Source organism: Piliocolobus tephrosceles, chromosome 2 (assembly GCF_002776525.5).
Source record: "Piliocolobus tephrosceles isolate RC106 chromosome 2, ASM277652v3, whole genome shotgun sequence".
NCBI classification, from domain to species: Eukaryota; Metazoa; Chordata; class Mammalia; order Primates; family Cercopithecidae; genus Piliocolobus; species Piliocolobus tephrosceles.
Window position 1 is genome coordinate 28,760,588 of NC_045435.1, and position 21,691 is coordinate 28,782,278.

The following is a 21,691-nucleotide window of genomic DNA, read 5'->3' on the forward strand; positions in this document are numbered from 1 at the left end:
TGTGTGTGTGTGTGTGTGTGTGTGTGTGTGTGTGTGTGTGTGTGTGTGTATGGCTGTTCATTGACAATATACCTAGTCACCCAAGAACTTGGACAGAGATATACAAGGAGATTAATGTTTTCATGCCTGCTAACACAACATCTGTTGTGCAGCACATGAATCAAGGAGTGGTTTGCACTTTTCGTTAGGCTATAGCTGTCACAGATTGTGATTCCGCTATTGGATCTGGGCAGAGCAAATTAAAAACCTTCTGGAAAGGATTCACCATTCTAGATGCCATTAAGAACATTGTGATTCATGGGAGAAGGTCAAAATATGAAGATTAATGAGTTTGGAAGCTGATTCCATCCCTCATGGATGATTTTAAGGGGCTCAAGTCTTCATTGGAGGAAACTTTGATACAGGTATAGTGGAAATAGCAAGAGAACTGGAATTAGAAGTGGAGCCTGATGATGTGACTGAATTGCTGCAATCTCGGTACAAAAGTTTAGTAGATGAAGACTTGCTTCTTATGAATAAAAAAAGAAAGTGATTTCTTGAGATGGAATCTACTCTTGTGTAAGTTGCTAGGTACATTATTGAAATGACAGCAAAGGATTTAGAATATTACATAAATTTCGTTAATAACGCAGCAACAGGGTTTGAGACGATTGGCTCCAATTTCAAAAGAAGTTTTACTATGGGTAAAATACTATCATAGGATGCATCACATGCTGCAGAGAAATCTTTCATGAAGAAAAAGTCAATCAAAGTGGCAAACTTCATTGCTGTCTTATTTTAAGAAATTGCCACCGTCACCCCCAACCTTCAGTAACCACCACCCTGATCATTCAGCAGCCGTCAACATCAAGGCAAAAAGATTATGATAATTAGCATTTTTTAGCAATAAAGTATTTTTAAAATAAAATATGTACATTTTTAAGACATGAAGCTATTATACACTTGATAGACTACAAAAGAGTGTAAACATAAATTTCATATGCACTGAGAAACCAAAAATGTTTTGTGACTCACTTTATCGCGATATCCACTTTATTATGGTGGTCTGGAACTGATCCTGTAGTATCTCCATGGTATGCTTGTGCTGTACAGGGGGTAAAGTGTGAGGGGTCAAGAATTTTCATGCCAGAAATTCCATAGCAGCCTACTAGAACTCTGGAAGTGTCACCTCTGGCTGCAGTGCCAGATTCTGGTGAGGATTTCCTGGACCCCGATTTATATCTGAAAAAACACTAAAAATAACAGAAGCTGGGCAGAAAGTGGCTATGATAACAAAGCTGGGCTTGGCACTTTCTCTGGCTTTTGTGACCAATATCACTGGACTCCTGTGGTATCAAGTTTCATAAAAGAAACTCATACAAAGCAGAGATATCTTAATTATTTTCAGACTGGCATTTCAAAAAGTGTCAATTTCAGTAAGTATTGAAAGTTACTTGTTCTTTGTTTTATCTTTTCAGATGTTTCCTGAAAACATTTGTGGTGTGATCTTTAACAGAGTTTTCACTTACCAATTAATACAAAAATAAGAAAAAGAGCTATAAATACATATTTTATAAAATTTTACATACCAAATAAGGTCCTTTATGTAAGTAAAGGAAAATCATATCCATTTTCAGTACCATTACTTAGCACTAGAGCTCCTCCAGTTAGAAAAACAATTCTTTTAAATGTCTTTATGATTTAAGGTTTCAATAATAACTCATGAATAGGTGAAAGTTTACTATTTATTTAATCTTAAGAAAACACTGAAAGAAAAAGGCAGGGAATGTAGTAGGCAGTGTGGAAGAATGGAGCTGGCCTCATGTGGTTTTAGCAGCTGCAGAGGAAACTGGCTGAGTCTAAGGTTACATATTTCTGTTCAGTAAGGGTATCCATGGTGATAACTCTCATGATGACGGTAGTCATCCTGGTAACCATCCTGGTATCCCTGGTGGTAACTATGGTAACCGTAGCCTGCATACTCATCTTCTGGGCAGCGCATCCCCAGTGACTGCTGAATTGCCATTTCCTGTCTCCGAAGTTGCATCGAATCAATTAAATCGTACACAATCACCATGGACCACATTGGGGAAGGATACCAGGATTTGACATTTCCGTCTTTTCCAACTAGAAGCATGGAGAAGTACTCCGGGCTCACTTGAAAATAGTTACGAATGTCTTTCACCAAATGGGCTGGTACATCTTCTCGCTCAACAACGGAGCTCCCTAGAATAACATTGGAATAGTTATTGTTAGTGCATTAAACAGTCAGAGCCCATGAAAACATTAAAGTGTGAGAAAATCACTGCGCAAATAGGGAGGACCCATGAACCTCTTCTCTTTAGTTCAAAATCTAATTTAAAAAGTTTGCTGGGGCTTTTTCTACTAGAAATTAAATGTCCCTGCTGTTCTGCAACATCATTAGGGTCAAACCTGGGGGCACATGATGTGTCTTTTGTAGGAATATTACAAAGTATGAAACCAATTCCTTAATTTAATCCTGGCAAGATTAATTTCTTTAAAATTTGTCACTAGCAAGGATTATATAGTTTACATTTCTAAGTTTATTTCCAATTAGCTTAGTTATTTCTCTGTAACTACAGCTTTCCTTTTGACACATCTTTATAATAAAAAGCTTATTTCATTGTTAAAAGTGAAAATACCAATTCCGTTAAGATCTAGATGAATATTTAAACTGTTGTGAATAGTGATAAGAATAAAGGGGAAGGAGAAAAGGAGCTGATACTTTCATGTCTGCTGTGTTCGACACTCTGCTAAGTATTTTACACACATTATTTTATTTAAAGAGCTTGGTCTTGGAAGAAAGGACTGAATTTGCTTTCTGAAACCTTCAGTCAGTAGTCTTGTTTTGTTTTGTTTTGATTTTTGTTTTGTTTTTGAGATGGAGTCTTGCTCTGTCACCCAGACTGGAGTGCAGTGGTGTGCTCTCGGCTCACCGCAACCTCCACCTCTGAGGTTCAAGCAATTGTCCTACCTCAACCTCCCAAGTAGCTGGGATTACAGGTGCATGCCACCATGCCTGGCTAAGTTTTATATTTTTTGTAGAGATGAGTTTTACCATGTTGGCCAGGCTGGTTTCAAACTCCTGACCTCAAGTGTTCTGCCCTTCTGGGCCTCCCAAAGTGCTGGGATTACAGGCATGAGCCAACATGCCTGGCTTCTCTGAGCCTTTTAGTGCGTGTATCTTTCAGCTTCTCTGAGCCTTTTAGTGTATGTCCTTATCTGTTGAAAGGGAATCAACGAGATATGACCTATGCGCCTCACAAAACTATTGTGAGAATTAAATGATATAAAATAGAAGAAAATGCTTTGTAAACCATAAGGGCCTATACAGACCCCCCAAAAGCATTATTTTACTTAAGAAAAATAGATAGTTTTGCTGTTACTTTGAATGGTTTATATTAGAAATAATATAAGTCCCTGTACTCCACACCCCTTCCCCTCCATATCCCATGCACACACATGCACACATGCACAAGTGCATGAAGTGGGACGAGGAATCAGTGAACTTTGTTCACCTTAGAGATACACCCACTGCTAGCATATAGCTTAATGTAATTTAACTGAACTTAACACTAGTTCATACTGTTTCAAAATAACAACACATTACCATTAATTGGGAACAGTTCTAACACTCCCCCAACTTCCTCTCCAACGCCTAAAAGCTTCAGAATGGTTATGTGGCGCAGACCTGAGAGAAAAAAGAAAACCATAGAATTAGAGGAAAGGGTTAGAAGTCATCATTTTCCACAAAGCCCTGATATTTGACAATTAAAAATCTCTTAAATTTAAAAAGAATATAGAGCATAACCTGATTGAGAAGAATCATCCATTTAAAATTTTTACCATAAGGAAGCAAATACTTTCAAAACCTCGAAGAAGACCAACTGTGATTCTCATTCTACTAAATGACAAAAAAAAAAAAAAAAAAGAAAAGAAAGAAAGAAAAGATGAAGCCATTGGAACATTAAAATATCTGAGCTGATCTAAGCTAGTTAGTGTTCTGAATTTATAACAGTTTTTATGACTAACTTAACTTTCAGAGAAAAGACTATAGACTCCATCAATTGTGATGGTTAAAGAAGTTGTTCTGCTTTCTCACACAAAACTCTGTTGGCTTAAAGGATATGTTTTTTTTTTCTTTTTCTTTTTCTTTTTTTTTTTTTTTTTTTTTTTTTTTACCACTAATTTAGAGGATTCAAAGGCAAAACATTTAAGCAAGCACAGCTTGCCTTCATATCCTCTGCTAAAGTTTCAGGACAAGGGGGAAGGTCATGCCTTGGTAGCTTGTTGGAATTCTTTTGAAGATGAAGTGCACATGAAGAGAATTCCGGAGAAAGAAAATAGGAGGACAAAGGGGCTGTCAAGCCATCATATCAAGCTTTCATAGTTTTAAATAAAATCCCAACCTAGTCAGGGTAATAACTTGGAACTAATAATAAGATTGTTGGTGCTGTTTATTGTCCAGGAGAGAAAATTGAACACTGCCGTGGGAGGGCACTTCTAAGGTGAAGCTAAAATCTAGGCACAATGCTATTCAAGAAAATATTTTTTCACCTTTACTCTTTCCCCAGAGAAGTGAAGTATTCTGTTCTACATATTGGTTAGTCATGTTTTCAAAAGGGAAGATCATCAATTTAATTATTCATTAATTAATAAACGTGAACATGATTTGTTCACGTTTCAGGTATATTACAAAAGGGTTTGCTTTCACAATGTGACATAGGATCTGTGTGCAGAGATTTAAAAATAAAGTACCACCACATAGCTGCTACAAAAGCATCTTCGGAAAATTAACAAACTGTAGCTTTATACTTTTTTAATAAAGGTTCTTAACTGCTGTAAGAACTTCTATCTTAACTGGCAACATTGGTGGCTATAAATAAAGTGAACTTAAGAATACTGGCACAATCAAATTTATATGTTAACATAAAGTCTTAAATTATTAACCTTGATAATAGGAGTACAAATAAAAATTTCTGAATTTTCTATTGTTCTTACTATTATGAGCTTGGTTTTGGCCTTCCTTTGAGTTATTTCATATCTTAAAATTAAAATGTACTTATAATTTACACATACTAGGTCATAACAAGGACCTTGGCTCTGTTAATGCTTTACAAAGCTTACACTCCTCCCTTTTTTAAAAAAAAATCAAGCACAGTTTTGTAACTAGTAGATGATTCTTCCTCCTAATAGAGGCATCAAAATAATGGTGATTGATCTATATTCTACCGGAGAATTTTTAAATTTGTTGCCCTTAGCTACTTCCCCCTGACCCTGCCCCTGCCCCTGCCCCTGCCCAATGAATCTCTCAAAATTCTCCTTCTGCAGAGGCATATCTCATATGAGATTTCACTCATGACTTATACTCTTGAAATTGTAGTCATCCCCTTGATTTATCATTGAACTTAGTAGTAAGTTCTATATACTATTCATTTTACTGCCTATATATCCATGTCCAAAATGATATTAGCTCCTTCAGGACACTAGAATAAAAATGTTTGGTAAATAAAGCATATATTTGTTTTCAAAATACTGAGCGATTCACTACAAAAAAAACAGTAAACTATGTTTTTCTTTGGCTTGCTTGTCTTTAAAATAAGGTTTTATTTAAGAGATCTTGCTACTTTCTTAGTGCTCAGTTATAAAAATCATTTTTTTATAAAATTCATTCACTAAGTCTTATGAGTTTTGAAGATAAAAAGCATTTTTAAGAGAAGGGCAATATAGTCTGCTTCAATTAATATATTAATTCCCAGAGCCACTCCTATTTTAAAAAAAGACATTTAATCTATGGAGTATCCAATGACGGTATGTAAGTAGATATTCAAGTATTACCTAAGTGAATGATAATACCTAAGTGAGACAAATAAAAAAAAAAATACTGAAGACAAATGATACAGATCATTAAAAGTAAATCGGAAGATATTTTCAAACACATGAATGAAGAAGAACTAGAGAGGAGAGATTATTGAGGGAAAAAAATCCACAGTCAACTAAAGCTCCAGTCTAAAAGCAACTTTATACTCCATATAATAGAGTATGTGTCTGGAAACCTGAACAGTCTGAACTGGGAATCATTTTGATGATCTAAGGTTCTATGTTCCATTTTAGAATTGACCGGGAGGAGAGTGGTATGGGAAAGCAGTAATGAGGTGGCTTCCCACTCACCAAAATTGCATGCCTGACCACTGAGGGCAGAGAGCTGCTGTGAATAGGCCCAGTCTTCATCGTTAGGAGCAGAGATCACCAGCAACCTCCTCCTCCACCGGAACCTGGAAAAAAAGCAGGACACCATTATTCTTTACTGCTTCAAACAATGGAAACCAGTGTAGGAAACCAGAGTGACTTAGGCGAGCAATTTTTTTCTGTGCCCAGAAAAAAAAAAAAGAAAAAAACACATGCTTAGAACTGTCCCATAGCTTCTCAAAGCCATTAAACTGCATTGCCACACTCTTGTAGTTTTTCTGTTGTAACTTCACAGTCTTTCTGCCTTGGCATTTGCATGACGTGTCAAGTATGAGTCTGTGGTCACCATGCCTAATGAGGTCACTTGGGGAGAGACAAACTCTCAGATGCAATGAAGACAGGCCAAAATTGTACATTAGACTGTAGCAACGGAAATGAGAAACTCAGAAGGTAACTGAAGAGAACTGGTCTTAGTAGAGTTACTGCTAGAGTTTAGAGGGAGTTAAGAAATGAATATATGGATAGGAGATAGAGTAGAAAAAGGTAACTGAATTTTAAGTAGATTACAGTGACAGGAAAAAGGAAAATGGAAGAGTGGTTTAAAGGTTCAAAGAGGATTCCTGGAAAAACAAAACCCTATGTACCTTCCTCAGTAGCCAGTGGTTCTTCCAGAGGCAAATGCAATTTCTAAAATTACCCTATTATGAATAAGAGCCAATGCTTACAAAGTACTTCTATGAAGTGGGATGATATTAAGCCTAGAACCACAAGATTTTAGAATGTATAGTAAACTTAGTTTCTGTTTTTACAGTTCCAACACAGTAGAGTAGTAGAAAAGGCTTTTGTCTTTTTGGGTGTCGTCGAGCATATCACTCAATTCACCAAAGTTTCAGTTTTTCCTTATTTCTTTTTCTTTTCTTTTCCTTTTTTTTTTTTTTTTTTTTTTGAGACAGAGTCTCACTCTGTCACCAAAGCTGGAGTACGGTGGCATGATCTCGGCTCACTGCAACCTCCGCCTCCCGGGTTCAAGTGATTCTCCTGCCTCAGCCTCCCGAGTAGCTGGGACTACAGGTGCGTGCCACCACACCTGGCTAAGTCTTCTGTATATTTAGTAAAGACAGAATTTCACTGTGTTAGCCAGGAAGGTCTCGATCTCCTGACTTCATGATCTGCCTGCCTCAGCCTTCCAAAGTGCTGGGATTACAGGCGTGAGCCACTGTGCCCGGCCTTCCTTATTTTTAAAACAAAAAAATAGCAGTATGTTGTTCACAGAAATGTTACAAGAATTCAACTCTCAAACCTATCAATGCAAGTTATCCACATGATGACATGGATATAGAAGATTATGTCTTAATCTGCAGGCTTCTAGATGTAGAACTTAATCCATTAACAGACATTGACATCATCCATCACAGCACCATCAAATAATCTATTCAGTCCTTAGGTTTGTTTATCATTTTATAGCTCACTTTCACCAACGCAATATGGTTCTTCTTTAGAGCTCAGTGAGGCTGCAGATTATTTTCCCCATTATGCAGATAACAAAACAAGGCTTAGAGAAGTGAATAACTTGCCCAACTAGTAAATCTAAGAGGCATTACCAAAATACAGACACTTCTCTGACTTCTGGTCCAGTGGTTTCCCTGATCTACTACCCTCAGACATGATATTTTGGCTGCTGCTATCAGGGTCTGCAAGAGGGTATAAAAGAGAGAGGGTATGCATCTAAGGGGCAACTGTATAGAGTTGTCTCAACTTTCATCTTCACTGGAGTTTTGCTTTTTGCCTTCAGTGCAGGTGACTGCAGGGTGTTAGTGCACTCATAGAGCTGACAGCCAGTTAATTTTATTCATGGCTTTGATCCTTGTGCTCCTTCTAGCATGAGGAGTGAACATGAGAGTTTTCAACCCCAAAGAAAATGGCCTCTTGAGGGAATAGTGGTTTGGGTGAATAAGAGAAAATGATAGTTTGATGAAATACAACCTCTGAATGGATGCCTATCACAAGGTTCGCCAAGTATTGCTTGCTGTGACGTTACATTCACTTCCTCTGCTTTTTTTTTTTTTTTTTTTTTTTTTTTAAAGAGAAAGAAAAACTAAAATCTCTACTGAGGACAGGGAGCTGAATGTGTTTGGCACGAAGGACAAGAGAGGAGCCTCTGAGACTATCCAATGTTTCTTAGGAAGGGAACAGTGACTGCTGTCGGATCACAAACATGACAGTCTCAGGTACTTCTCCTGCTTCCTTAGGAGGCATGCCAGACCAGCACTGGCCCCCTAACCAGCATCCAAACCAGACCAGCCTTCCTGGCCTCACACAGAGCTGTAGGGTGTCTTGGAAGGAGCTATTTTGGGTGAGGTCTATTTTAGTTTGTTTACCTATGTGCACACTGAATGCAGTCCTGATTGGAGAGGGATGGGATCTCAGACTCCCTGTCCCAGACACAACTAAGAGAAGGTCATTTCCCCTAAGTCATGATTCAGCTTCCCACAGAAGTTCACATTAAGATACAAGGTCCCAGCTTATGACACCGAAGGAAACTTCCAAAAGATGTAACAAGAGTTGTGAAACTGACCCAGACCCTTATTTTAGACAAATTGTTTTTCTGTCACTTTAGCTTCCCAGGAAATAAAAACTTTACAAGCTATGAAAGTGTTTGCTTCTCTTAACTGGCATGCCCAGATTAGTATGCATTTGCCCACTCTTTGGGGCTTCTGTCTCAGGGAAAGGTGATTATACCCTGAACCAAATGAATGCTATTGAAGACTAGACTGGCTTCAGAGTCTGATCAGCTGAAACTAGCCTGTGTAAACCCACCAACCACTCAGCAAATTTGAAGGAAAATTCCCATTTGGATACTGGTTTAATCGCAGGACTGTAATTTTTTTTTTTTTTTTTTTTTCATTTCTGTTTGCCTGGGTTTCAATTCTGGAGTATTTACTAAATCTCTTTCTGGTAACTCTTCCTTGATGGAAAGTTCTTTATAGGACCAGAATAACTATCCTAGGACTACTAATAAGTAGCATTTATTGACTACTCGCTTTGTACTAGGTCCTGGGCCATCTTCACCTTTAGTATTGAATGTACCCTTCACAATAGTCTTAAACAAAAATACACTTAAAATTTTCATTTTGCAAATGAGAAAATTGAAGCCCAGAATGGTTAAGTAATTAGCTCAGGGTCACATAGCTAGTAAATGGAGGAACCTGGAGTCGAACTCATTTTGTCTTGCTCGTGTCTTTAAGTAGTACACTATTCCACTTTAATCCTTCCAATAAATTACGATTATTAGCAGAATGATTTTATGAGTTGTGAGCACAAGTCAGGTACCTTTATGGGACATCCAGATTGTAATTATATGTATCTCTGAATATCCATGGAAGATGTACATTCCTATAGTAGTAATGAAGATAAGAGCCCAAAAAACTCTTACATTAGGTGGAAAATATATTTACACATCTTAGGATCCTATCTAGTTCAAAAGACTTTATAGTATTTGTACATTTCTTAAGAATCAAAAAAATACAAAATTTAAGTAATCAACCTACAGGAATATTACAAGCTTTTGTGAATGAAGAAAACTGAGATAATGTCAGCTTTCCCTTTAAAATGTTGAAACCCATGACATAGTGGTTATAAAAAGATCGTCTACCTAGGGATGCTAAGAAGAATCTCTGAGGATGTCTGTAACTGCCAGTCTCATGACAAATCTCTGGTTTTAAGTAACATCAATGAACTGGATGATAACTGTCTGCTTTATAGGGTGGGCAACCTGAGTTTACTGGGATAGATCACTAACCCTGGAAGATTTAGAATTAAGAAGAAAAAGTTTCCAAATAATCAAAATTACAGTAACACAGTAATTATATATTAGTATTATATATATGTTTGTGTATATATATAATTCTGGTTATATATATATTATGCATATATATAAAATTTATATTATTGTGAAGCTTAAGAGAATTTAGCCTAATAAAATGACAACCGGAAACTCCAAATTAGAATGTGTAATTAAGTGATTGGTTTAGACGTCTGGCTAAGTTGAAATCTTACAGTGTATGCAGTTTTTGGAACATTAGATTCACTGTATTTGTAAAATTAACTTATTAAACTTACAGATCTTTAAGTACTCAGAAAGATTTTGTTTGTTTAATTTCAAATAATTGAAAGAAATGTATTAAATGCATAATGCCTATGTGAAATGATGAAGCTGTTTAATTACTAGGTTTATAAGCAAGATGAAACATTATTCAAAGCCCTCTTAAAAGCGATGGCAAAAGTTTGCTGGGTTACAAATTGGAAAATAAAATTTAGAAGACTAATTCAGAAGTTTTGGAACTGAGGTCTTGAATTTATAACTTGAAATATATTTAACACTGTTAAAATCAAAAATAAACTTCTAAAGAATTTCTACCTTAAAAAGAAAAAAACAAAAGCACATCAAGAGCAAAGGAAAAGAAAAAACTTCTGAATTAGGCTTCTAAATTTTATTTTCCAATTCATAACCCAGCAAATTTTTGCCATCACTTTTAAGAGGGCCTTGAATAATGTTTGATCTTGCTTATAAACCCAGTAATTAAACAACTTTATCATTTCACATAGGCATTATACATTTAATACATTTATTTCAATTATCGTCACCTAAAGTCATGATCTTGGATCAGAAGTTGGTGTTTTAGTACCCCCGAGACCAGACAAAGAGCCATTGTCCAGTGAAGCTCAGAGCTCTTTCTCAGTGGAGGCTGACCCTAAGGCTGAGTTGATTTTAAGTCCTTATGAAGGTGTATGCCTTCTATTTCCATTTTGGATACTTGCACTGCATTGAGAATTTGGATGAAGGAAGAGCCTTGGGTTCCTTTCAGAGCTGAAATTCTGTGGTTTTAAGAGTTTCTTCCTTTTGCTTCAAAATCTAGGCCTTTAGGTTCAGAACTAATAATAATTCACATCATATTTTCAAAAGGAGCATAAGATGAGAAGGTAGATTTGGGGAGTCAAATTGTCCCAGGGTACTGACTCCTAGAGCTGACACTAGCTCAGTGATGAAAGTTACTTAACCTCCATTGGCTTCAGTTGTCTCTCCTGCAACATGACAATAGTCACAGTATTTAGATCATGGGATTCTTGTAAAGCAATGAAGGTGAAGTGCTTGGCCCAGAGATTAGCACACAAAAAGTGGTCACAGGTATAATGGCTATGTGAAATGGAGATGGATGGAGATAGAGCTGCTTGCTATCGTTTTTAATTTTATGGGTGAGAGATTTTTCAGGCAGGTTAATTGAAAAGGGTCAACATAGTGAGTAAGTTGCAGACTCAAAACTTGGATGAATGGTAAGTTCTGTACTCTTTATATATCATGATGTTACTTCCTAGAAGACCCAAGCTTCACAAATCTGTAGAAATTCAGATTATCCACTTCCTAATTATATCCTTCTTAAAGCTCTGTCTCACATATGGAGAATATGCTTTTAGAGACATGAGTAAAGATTTGGCTTGGAGGCTCAAGCACTAAATGTGTATTACATGCTTGCTTGGTTTCTGGAGCCCCTTAACCACACAGTATAGCTGGAGTGGCGTTTATACTGGGACCTCTGTAAGTTTGTTGTGTATAGTTTTCTGCAACTTTGCACCTCCTAGGGCCCCAAAGTCTTTGTAGAAGTTTTATCCTACATCGGGGCAGGGAAGGAGAAGGGAGAAAAGTGGATTTGTCCACTTTTGGATTTGGCATTTAAACCAAAGCAACTCCATCTTAAATAGCAACCAAAGCAACTCCATCTTAAATAGGAGCTGGGTAAAATGAGGCTAAAATCTACTGGGCTGCATTCCCAGACGATTAAAGCGTTCTAAGTCACAGGATGAGACAGGAAGTCAGAACAAAATACAGGTCATAAAGAACCTGATGATAAAACAGTTTCCAGTAAAGGGGCCAGCCAAAATCCACCAAAATCAAAATGGCGATGAGAGTGACTTCTGGTCATCTTCACTACTACACTCCCAGCGCCATGACAGTTTACAAATGCCATAGCAATGTCGGGAAGTTACCCTATATGGTCTAAAAAGGAGAGGCAAGTATAATCCATCCCGTGTTTAGCATATCATCAAAAAATAACCACAAAAATGGGCAGCCAGCAGCCCTCCGGGCTGCTCAGTCTATGGAGTAGCTATCCTTTTATTCCTTTACTTTCTTAATAAACTTGCTTTCACTTTGCACTGCAGATTCACCCTGAATTCTTTCTTGCACGAAATCCAAGAACCCTCTCTTGGGGTCTGGATTGGGACCCTTGTCCTGTAACAGATTGAGTTGTTTTTACACTCTTCTCTGGGTATGCTCCTCCCCCATGGACACTGGGGTTGTCACAAGAGGGCCTTCAATAAATGACACTGTCGAAAAATTCATGAAACTGGGTCAAGAGGATTTCTCCTTTTGAGGTCTTAGTGGGGCTTTTGTTGTTTCCTGCAGAGTTGGAGGGAAGCGGAAAATCAAGCACAGTGTGCCAAATCCTGTTTGGAACCAGAAGGGGCCTAATAAATAAATATGCAAAATAGAAATGCTACATGCAGAGATCTCCAGATTTACTGACTGAGTAAATTAACTTTCTTGGGAGGTCAGGATTCTATTTTCTGTACCAAAAAAAAAGAGCAAAAAAAAAAAAAAAAAAAGAGAGAAAAGAACTATCCAGAGCCACCAAATCAACACTGATGCTTGGAGCTGAACCCAGCCAGCCTTATAGCCAGAGACACTTCAACAGGGCAAGACAAAGCCCAGTGGTCAAAGATGGGTAGGTTTTTCTCCAGTGGGGGTTACTCTCTGTAAACACACGTGGGCTCTGTGTGTCTTTGGCATTTTCATGAGCTCACTCAGAACAAATTTGCGCCTTCCTCTTTCGCAACTCCAAAGGTGATGTACCTGGATAGGAAGTTCTCCAGGGACTGCTTTTTGTCCTCTTTGCAAACAATGCCCTCCTTCTTCTGCTTCTCCATATCTTTGATTCGGGACTGGAAAGTATCGATCAGATCAAACACAGACTTCATTGTTATTGGCACCTCATAGTATTGCTGTTTAAGAAAGAATAGAATGCATTTAATGTACAAGTGCATTTCTTTTCTCTATTCAAAGGATAGAGAACCTGTGAGAATTCAGAGGAGCTCTGGGGAAATCTTTGAAATTAGAGCCTGGAGGACATATTGCTTCATAAATGCTCTCCTGCAATAGTACCCTCTGCTGATGTTTTGAGGGTTAGATTCCATGAAACAACTGCCTCTTTTACAAGGAATTCTTAACTACACTCCTTTTACTGGAAAGGGTCCATGCCTTCCTCACCATACAAGTCCTATGTTCACCTCTCTACCTTTGGCACTAAGGTTCCTATTGACTAACAACTGGAGAAGAAGTGAGAAACACTGTACCTAACACAGGAAACTAAATGGAATGACATGTTCGAGTGTGTAACCTGAGCAATAAGAGTAGTTTTCCACCAAGGCCTGTTCTGTGGTCCCAGGGATTGTTTTACTGAGTAAGCATCACTTAATATTAAGTCATGCTTTTTACATATTCTCAGAAATAAGTTGGGATCCAACTTAAAGACAATGAAATTCAGACTCCTGAATTACAGTTGCCTGGATTTACAAAAGCAACTGTAGATGGATTTAGGGGCTGGCTGAGCATAATCAGTGTAAGCTGGAGAGCAGTCTGGACATGGCTCGAAGCTCCGCCCTCCGTGGGAATTCAGTAAATCACAGAATGTGAGAGCTGGTAAGGACCTTAGAGATTATCTGGCCCAATCTCTCTCATTAGAGATAGAACAACACATGTGCAGAATTAGCTAATGACACCATCTCTCCAGATCCAGAAACATATTGCATGTTGGATCAGCTATTCTGATAGCACAGACAGCCTTTTCTCCCCTGAAGATTCTCATGCAAGCATGGTATATGGATGACTTTTTCATGAATATTTTTTATGTTCCCCATTTCACATGGTTTCAGAAGCCTGGAATTTTAAAAGAATATTTTGATAAGTTGTTTTAAAAATTGTTTAGGGAATGCTTTAAAAAGGTATTAAGATAAACTTTAGTAAAATGTATTTTCAGTGATATAGTGCCAGTATGCCAGAATTGTTAAGATAGTGGGTTCTGGAGCCAGCCTCTGTGGGAATGAAGTTCAACATTAACTGCATGGTGACTTTGGGCTGGTTACTTAACCATTTTGGGCCTCTGTGTTTTCCTCTGTGAAACAAAAATAATACTAGCATTTATCTTAGACGTGTGAGATAAGGATTGCAAAGGGTTGAAGAAAGTGCCAGGCATAAGGAAAGCACTTGATAAAGTGACTATTTTTGTTATTGTTATTATTACATGGCATAGTTTTTCATGGTTCAGAACCTTTGTCCATAAGCATAGAAAGAAACTAGGTGTAAAACCCCAAACTCTTGTCCACATTGGATCAGGAAGCACACTTCTAGGCCCCTCTGAGATAGGCCTATGTTAAATACGGGTTTCTTGAAGGCAGAGACCACTCTTCACCTTTTATCTCCAGGACCTGGCACATCATAGCTCTTTAACCAGTTTCTTATGAATGTAAAACATTGGTGTTAGAAAAGAATTTAGTCTGAGTCAAGTAGCTGGGCTGTGGGAAGTCACTCCAACTCAGTCTTTACCAGATACCACATTTCTGGATGCAAATTCGTAGGACAACATGGAAAATTTGGCTCATCTCAAAATCTTCCCACTTATAAAATAATTTATGCTTACTCATAAATTGAATGGACTCATTAACAAAACAATTCAGATTTGCTATTCTGAAAAATAGCAGTACGTTATTCAAAATAAGCAACTGTACCTTGACTCTCAGATCCACATCTGTTAGCACCATGAAGAAGTCATTATAGGTCATTCCATACTCTTTCCTCAGCTCACTGATGAGATGCTGGTCTACCAAGTCTTCATCATCCACCACTCGCATGGGCTTCTCATTATCTTAAGGGAAATAAAATGTGAATGAATATGGGTGTGGCAAGACAGAAATCACTGGGAAGTGAATGGGTGAAGGCTCTGGGCCTAATCACACCAGCCTTCATTAATTTTATATACTCAACTCACATTGTGTTTGAACAAAAGTTTTCAGAGTGAATTAATAAATATAGAAACAAATACATGAATAAAGTTTTGAAAGCTACTCTTCCATAGATGATCAAGGCTCTATCTCTGTCCATCCTGTTTGTAGCAAACAGGAACAAAGTGAGAGTGGAGACTGCCGCGTCACACCTAGGAGAAGACTGCAACTCACCCAGGGAGTCAGTCTTCACCCCAACTCACCGGGGAACTGGACCAACCCAGACACTTTTATTAAGTTCTGTTTCCATTAAACGTTATTCTGAGTCTAAAATCTGTGTCTGTTCCTCTTTTTTGGTATAGAATTAACTTTGGGACCCAGTAAGCATGTCATATCTATAGAGAAAAATAGAGTTTCTGTTGAAACCTAGTCACAGGTTCATTTTGGCTCCAAAAGAAGTCAAGCTATTCATAATACAACTTTTGTAAGTGAATACAGTTTCAAACAAAATGTGACAATTTATGGAAATTTTAAATCACTATATATTTTTTCAATTATCAACCCCCCCAAATAAATCCTTATAATTCAGAATGGTTCTGGAAGGTGTCACTGGATTAATGAGAAGCACGAAAATCAAGATACCAGTGGTTTTACATGGCAACTTGTATGTCAGGAAAGCATTTTGACATTTTCAAGGACAGAAGAACTTTATTTACTTCTTCCCTCTCAAACAGGTCACAGTATCTCTCAACCCTACCTAAGATTTTATCTGCAAAATAATTCCCTAATATTAAAAACAAATGTGAAAAATTAACGTTAGCAAATCTGTGATAACAGGAAAATTAGCAATGACAGCCTATCACTTATTACCAATAGCACTACCCAGTGAACAGTACTGTACTGTAATACTATACCACAGTAAAAACAACTACAATTTTGCAAATGAGATGTTATAATTTGAGTACCACAGACGTTACTCTTCATTAATAAAAAGGGGATAATTATAATTTAACTGTTATTTTTATTTGATTAAGATTGTTGAAAGTGTATAAACAAGGAACTTTATTTCTCCAAAGCAAATCAAAATGAGAGGGGAAAGAATCAATCTGTTTTCCTTCCCAAAGTCATAACAGTGCTTCATGGAGGTGGTCCAAAGGAAAAGGAGCTGAGAGCCTAGATGAGAACCAAGCACTGTCTGCAACATAAAAAGTGATAGGTCTCATGCATATAAACTATTTTTCAAATGTACATTTTTGTTATTAGAAAAATTTAAATTAATTTACAATTATGAGATTTATATTTTTAAATATAGCTTGAGTATAAAAACAAGTTGCAAAACAAAATGCATAGTATGACTTTATTCTTGGTTATAAGGAAATAAAAACAAAAGAAGATACATTCATATGGAAATACAGATAGGAAAAAGTCCATAGGAAAAGGTGAAGTGAAAACTTTTATTGTTTATTCTGCATACCTACATTATTCAAATTTTAACAAGGAACATATTTTACTTTGTGAGGAGTAATAATAAAACCACTCAAAAACTGCTTTTTAAAAAATGTTCTTAACAACTAATGTTCTGATTCTAAGACTTTACAAACCAGATTTTATCTTGTACTTAGAAATTACAATTTTTAATTCCCAACATACATTCATTCTTGCTTTTGTTCATTCAACGAAATATTTATCACTAATGTCCAGAGTTGGTTCTGTGCTGAGTGCTAGAACCAATAACTCGGACAGAGTTCAAGCTCCTAATTAGAACCAGAATTAGACCATTAGCATCCACTTAATGGATAAAGTCACAAAACCACTGAATGGCTCAGATGGAAGGAAGCTGGAGACTGTAGTGGATTTTTAATATAGCACCAATTCTTCCCCCTCCCTACAGCTATACCCTTGCCCAGTAACTACAGCTTCTTCATATGGGAAATAGGTTGAGCTGTCCTGCCTCTTGATTCTGAGATCATCTATATCACTGGCTTTGGTCAATGGGATATTAGCACAATGACACAAACAGAGGCTAGAAATGGGCTTATGCATTAGGGATTGTTCTTGCTTCTGCCATTTCCATGAGAATATGCCCACACCAGCTTGCTGGAGGATCAGTCAAGCCAAATTACCCTGTTCTCATCCTAACCAAGGCTACCCCAGGTCAGCTGACAGCCCATTGACCCCCAACATGTGTACAAGCCCAGCCAAGATCAGCAGAACCTCTTACCCAACCTGTTGCTGACTGTAGATGCACGAGCAAACCTAATCAAGCCCAGCCCAGATCAGCTGAACCCTAGAAACTTGTCACTAAATGGATGTTTACCATATGTGCCACTAAGGTTTGTGGTCTTTGTTACCTCACCTTGTTATGGCAATAGACAACTGAGTATAGAGATTATCTGGCTCCACCCCATCACATTATTAAGGTTGAAACTAAGGAAACTGTAGTGGACACTGTGGTGTGCTGTCCAGATGCTACCTTCATAACTAAGGGTGCTGTCAATATAAGCAGTTAGATCTCTGACAACTGATCTGCTTAGAAGGGAGCCACCTTTCCCCAAGTCACACCCCTACCTTAGGACAGCTCACATTCACTGGTTGATGTAGTAGAAGAGGGGATAGATATAAAAGCTATCCCCTTTGTCTCAAAGTGGACAATTCGGAAGAGCCAACTCTATTGCAGCTCAAATTCACCCTGTCCAGTCTTGTATCCCTCACCCCTCATAAGTATTGTTCCTGTGTTAACTGCCTGCAGGCAAAACTCAGAGTCTCAGAATCTGTTTCTCAGAAAACCCAATCTGTCACAGACCCTGAGATGAGGAGTGACTTGCTCAAGTTCACATTGCAGGTTAATGACAGAGTGAGGTTGGGACTCAGGTGACATCACCTCACCCCCACCCAGTGTTCTCTCTGCTTTGCCAAAATGCCTCACACTCAAGGGTAGAGAGGACCCAGGACCAAGATTTGAGGCAAACTTTGCTTTACTAGTATACGGCAAGAAACCAATTTCACAGCCTGTTTTCTTTCAACCAAAATGTTTTCTGAAATATTTCAACCAAACATTAGAAATAAAATATTTTGCACTCACAGATTATAGGAATCTCTACATGTTTGTGCTGAGAAGAGAATCTACCAAAGCAAAACAATGAAAGTCCTAATCAACACTGGATCAGACTAGGGTGGTGGCAACTCTATAGCAGGACAGAGTCCACTCTAGGCCAGTGTCTGTGAAGCTACATCCTGTCTCAGCTGCTGCTCCTGCCACAGGTCTTTCTTGAGCTCTACATTCTATCTAAATCAGGGCTCAGTGTTGAGGTTCTCTTTAGTCTGGAAAAGCAACATAGACTTGGCAGGTTCTTGTTAAATTTATCCAAATTCTGTTTAAGCTCACTAATGATTGTACGGATTACAGGGCTTAGAAGGAAAAATTCTTTTTTTTAAAACAATATTATTGTTATTTTTGAGATGGAGTCTTGCTCTGTCACCCAGGTTGGAGTGCAATGGTGCAATCTTGGCTCACTGCAACCTCTGCATCTGCGGTTCAAGTGATCCTTCCACCTCAGTCTCCTAAGTAGCTGGGATTACATGTGCCACCATGCCCACCTAATTTTTTTTTTTTTTGTATTTATAGTAGAGACGAGGTTTCACCATGTTGGCCAGGCTGGTCTCACACTCTTGACCTCAAGTGATTCACCCATCTCAGCCTTCCAAAGTGCTGGGATTATAGGTGTGAGCTACCATGCCCAGCCAGAAGAAAAAAATCTTTAGGAAACATTGTCTAAACTGTCTACATGCACCTGATCCAGCTGAAATGCTTCATAGATTCAAGCCCATTTTGTGGGATTTGGACCTAAGATTATTGAGGTAAGGTATTCCCAGGGAAGGTGAACTCTGTTACGTGTCGATAAGGTCTGGCCCTAGAAGTGGGACATTTGCCTAGAGTGCCATTCTTTAAAAATTTCAACCCCAAACATCAGCAGTCAAATTCAAGTGGTACTAAATTTCTTCATGTATTTGTCCTTCCATGACTAATTATAGACAGCAATGACATTGCAGAAAATTCAGCTTCAGTTATAACATATTAAACACCAAACGTGTGCTAGGCATTATGCTTAAAGCTTCCATCTGTAACTGCTTTCCTTGTGACATCCATGGATTCTCCTCCTCCAACCCTCTCTTGCCTAAGTTCAGGTAATTCCACTACTTTAGCCTCTCACATTGCTTCAAAAGTTCCCAATCTCTTCTAGCAGTTTTTAAAAGTATGATCCACTATCCACCTTCATCACAATCACCAGGAGTGCTTGTTAAAATTACAAATCCTTGGATCCAGATCAATTGACTCAGAATCACTTGTGGTGAAGCCCAGGAATATGCATTTAAAAATTTTCCTGGGTAGTTGTTATGCACTCTAAAGACAAAGAGCTACTGTTCCAGAGGAGAAAATCTAAATCCTTGTCATAGCATACAAGATCATTTATGGCATTATTAACTTATCTATTAACTCTTCTTCCACATATTATGCTCCAGCCCTCTACTTTCAGTCTCTAGAAACCTGTCCTCTCTTCCTGGAATGCCATCCACATGAGTACTTATTGTCTGTGAAACCTGTCTTTACCTTTGTGCACTTAACATTTTGGTATTCTTCTGTAATAAGCTAATCACCTTGCATTGCAACCAGTTGTTTACATATCTGTCTTCCCCCTAAATATGAATAATTCAACAATAGGGACTGAGTTTTGGTCACCTTTTATATCCTTTCAGCCTAGCACAGTTCCTAGCATACAACCGGCATTCAGTAAAGATTTGGTAATCATAAGAACGCTCCCATAAGAAGGATATCATATGAAAAAGACAGTAATAAGGTATAGATAAGGTGAGTGATTCTGGGACTGTGTAGAAAACCCACCATAAAACCTTCACATTTTCCTTTGATCTTGTGAACCCGCAACACAGTCCTAATGTAATTTAAGAAAACACATTCATATATATTTATTTTCTAAAATTGGTTTTGCATGCATTAGGTCTTTTACATAAAACATATCTGTAAGGCATTTAAAATATAACTATTCTTTTCAACAAGTCAGCAGGGGCCAAAACTCTCTTGGCTGTGCTGTAGATAAGCCAGGAGGTAGATGCCAGCAGAAGCTCAATTGCTTTTATTCTCAAGAACATTGCCAGGAGTGCTGAAGTCCATGGCAGGTTGTTTCAGTTAGGATAACCTTGGCCTCCAGCTTGGAACTTATTTCCTTTTGATTGGAAATAGACATGTTTAAATTACTTCGCAATTGATCTGCTTACTCCTCTTTTACTCTATGAGTGGGTCATTTTCCGATCTACTACCCCACTGTGAGATGAGCAACCTGATTGAATTGATAGGTAGGACTACCCTGGCCATTCCTGATCACTTGTTCTCTAGAAAGAAGAACTTGTCTTATTAATAAAAAGTGTGTCCTGTCCAAGTGATTTGCTGTCCTACAGATTGACTCCATACAATCTTAAAGTTAAAAATATATTTGAAAAATATATTCAGAAATATTTAGTGACTTCATATGGTTTACATATAAAGTTTGAATTCTTCGTCTTGGTATTAGAAATCTAATTTTAGGTGCCAAACTACATTTCTAGCCCTCTCCTCCTCTCTTATCCTCTACCTAGCCTTCTGCTGTAGATGAAACCTAATAGCAAATCAGAATCACCTGAGCAACATTTTAAACTATAGATTCCTGGACCTCATTCCTAAACAAATGAGTCCTGGTCTTGGAGTAGAAAGGGGAGGTGGGAGTCTGAATTTTTTCCAATTTATATAGCGTACCTATGCATTGAGATGAAAAAGATGACAACTCAATAGAAAAATGGGCAAAGAACACTAAAAATGAAATATAAACGCTCCCTGAACATGAAAAGGTATTCAGTCATACTCACAAAATGTGAAATGCAAACCAACACTACCCTATACTGATACCATTTTTCACATATTACACTGGTCAAAAGTACCCAAAAGTTTGATCACACACATTAATTGGAGAGGTTTGGGGAAATAGATACTTTTAAACATTGCTGTTGGAATTGCAACATGATTCAACTTGTATGGAAAGAAATCAGGAAGTATCCACTCAAACTACATTTTCTATTTGGTCCAACAATCCTGCTTCTTAGACTCTATTGGAAAGATGTACACACAATTTCACAATTTAATTGTAACCTTGTTCATATATCACTCTATGTATGTGTGATATATGTATAAGAACAAAATATTGAAAATAGTTCAAGTGTCCATGGACAAAACGTTTAAACTGTGATAGAATCTCACAATTTTTTGATAAGAAATGGGGAAGATTGCTATATACTCATAATGAAAGATCTCCCAGAAATATTTGAAGTGAAAAAAGCAAGGTGTGGAACAGTATATATAATATGCTATATTTTGTATAAAAAGAAAAAATATATAGGTATTCTT

At 37.6% G+C, this 21,691-nt stretch overlaps 1 protein-coding gene across 1 annotated transcript in view; it reads right to left on the reverse strand.

The window, feature by feature from the left end:
* Positions 1-1,004: 1,004 nt before the first annotated feature.
* The window catches only part of CCDC80 (coiled-coil domain containing 80), a 36,907-nt gene continuing 16,220 nt past the window's right edge, over positions 1,005-21,691 (reverse strand). The window contains exons 4-8 of the mRNA XM_023213185.2: positions 15,028-15,164; positions 13,097-13,245; positions 6,172-6,275; positions 3,611-3,691; positions 1,005-2,205 (exon numbers count right to left, since the gene is read on the reverse strand). Coding sequence (XP_023068953.2) covers positions 1,859-2,205; positions 3,611-3,691; positions 6,172-6,275; positions 13,097-13,245; positions 15,028-15,164 — 818 coding nt within the window. The 3' untranslated portion in view covers positions 1,005-1,858. The remainder of the gene's footprint in view (positions 2,206-3,610; positions 3,692-6,171; positions 6,276-13,096; positions 13,246-15,027; positions 15,165-21,691) is intronic.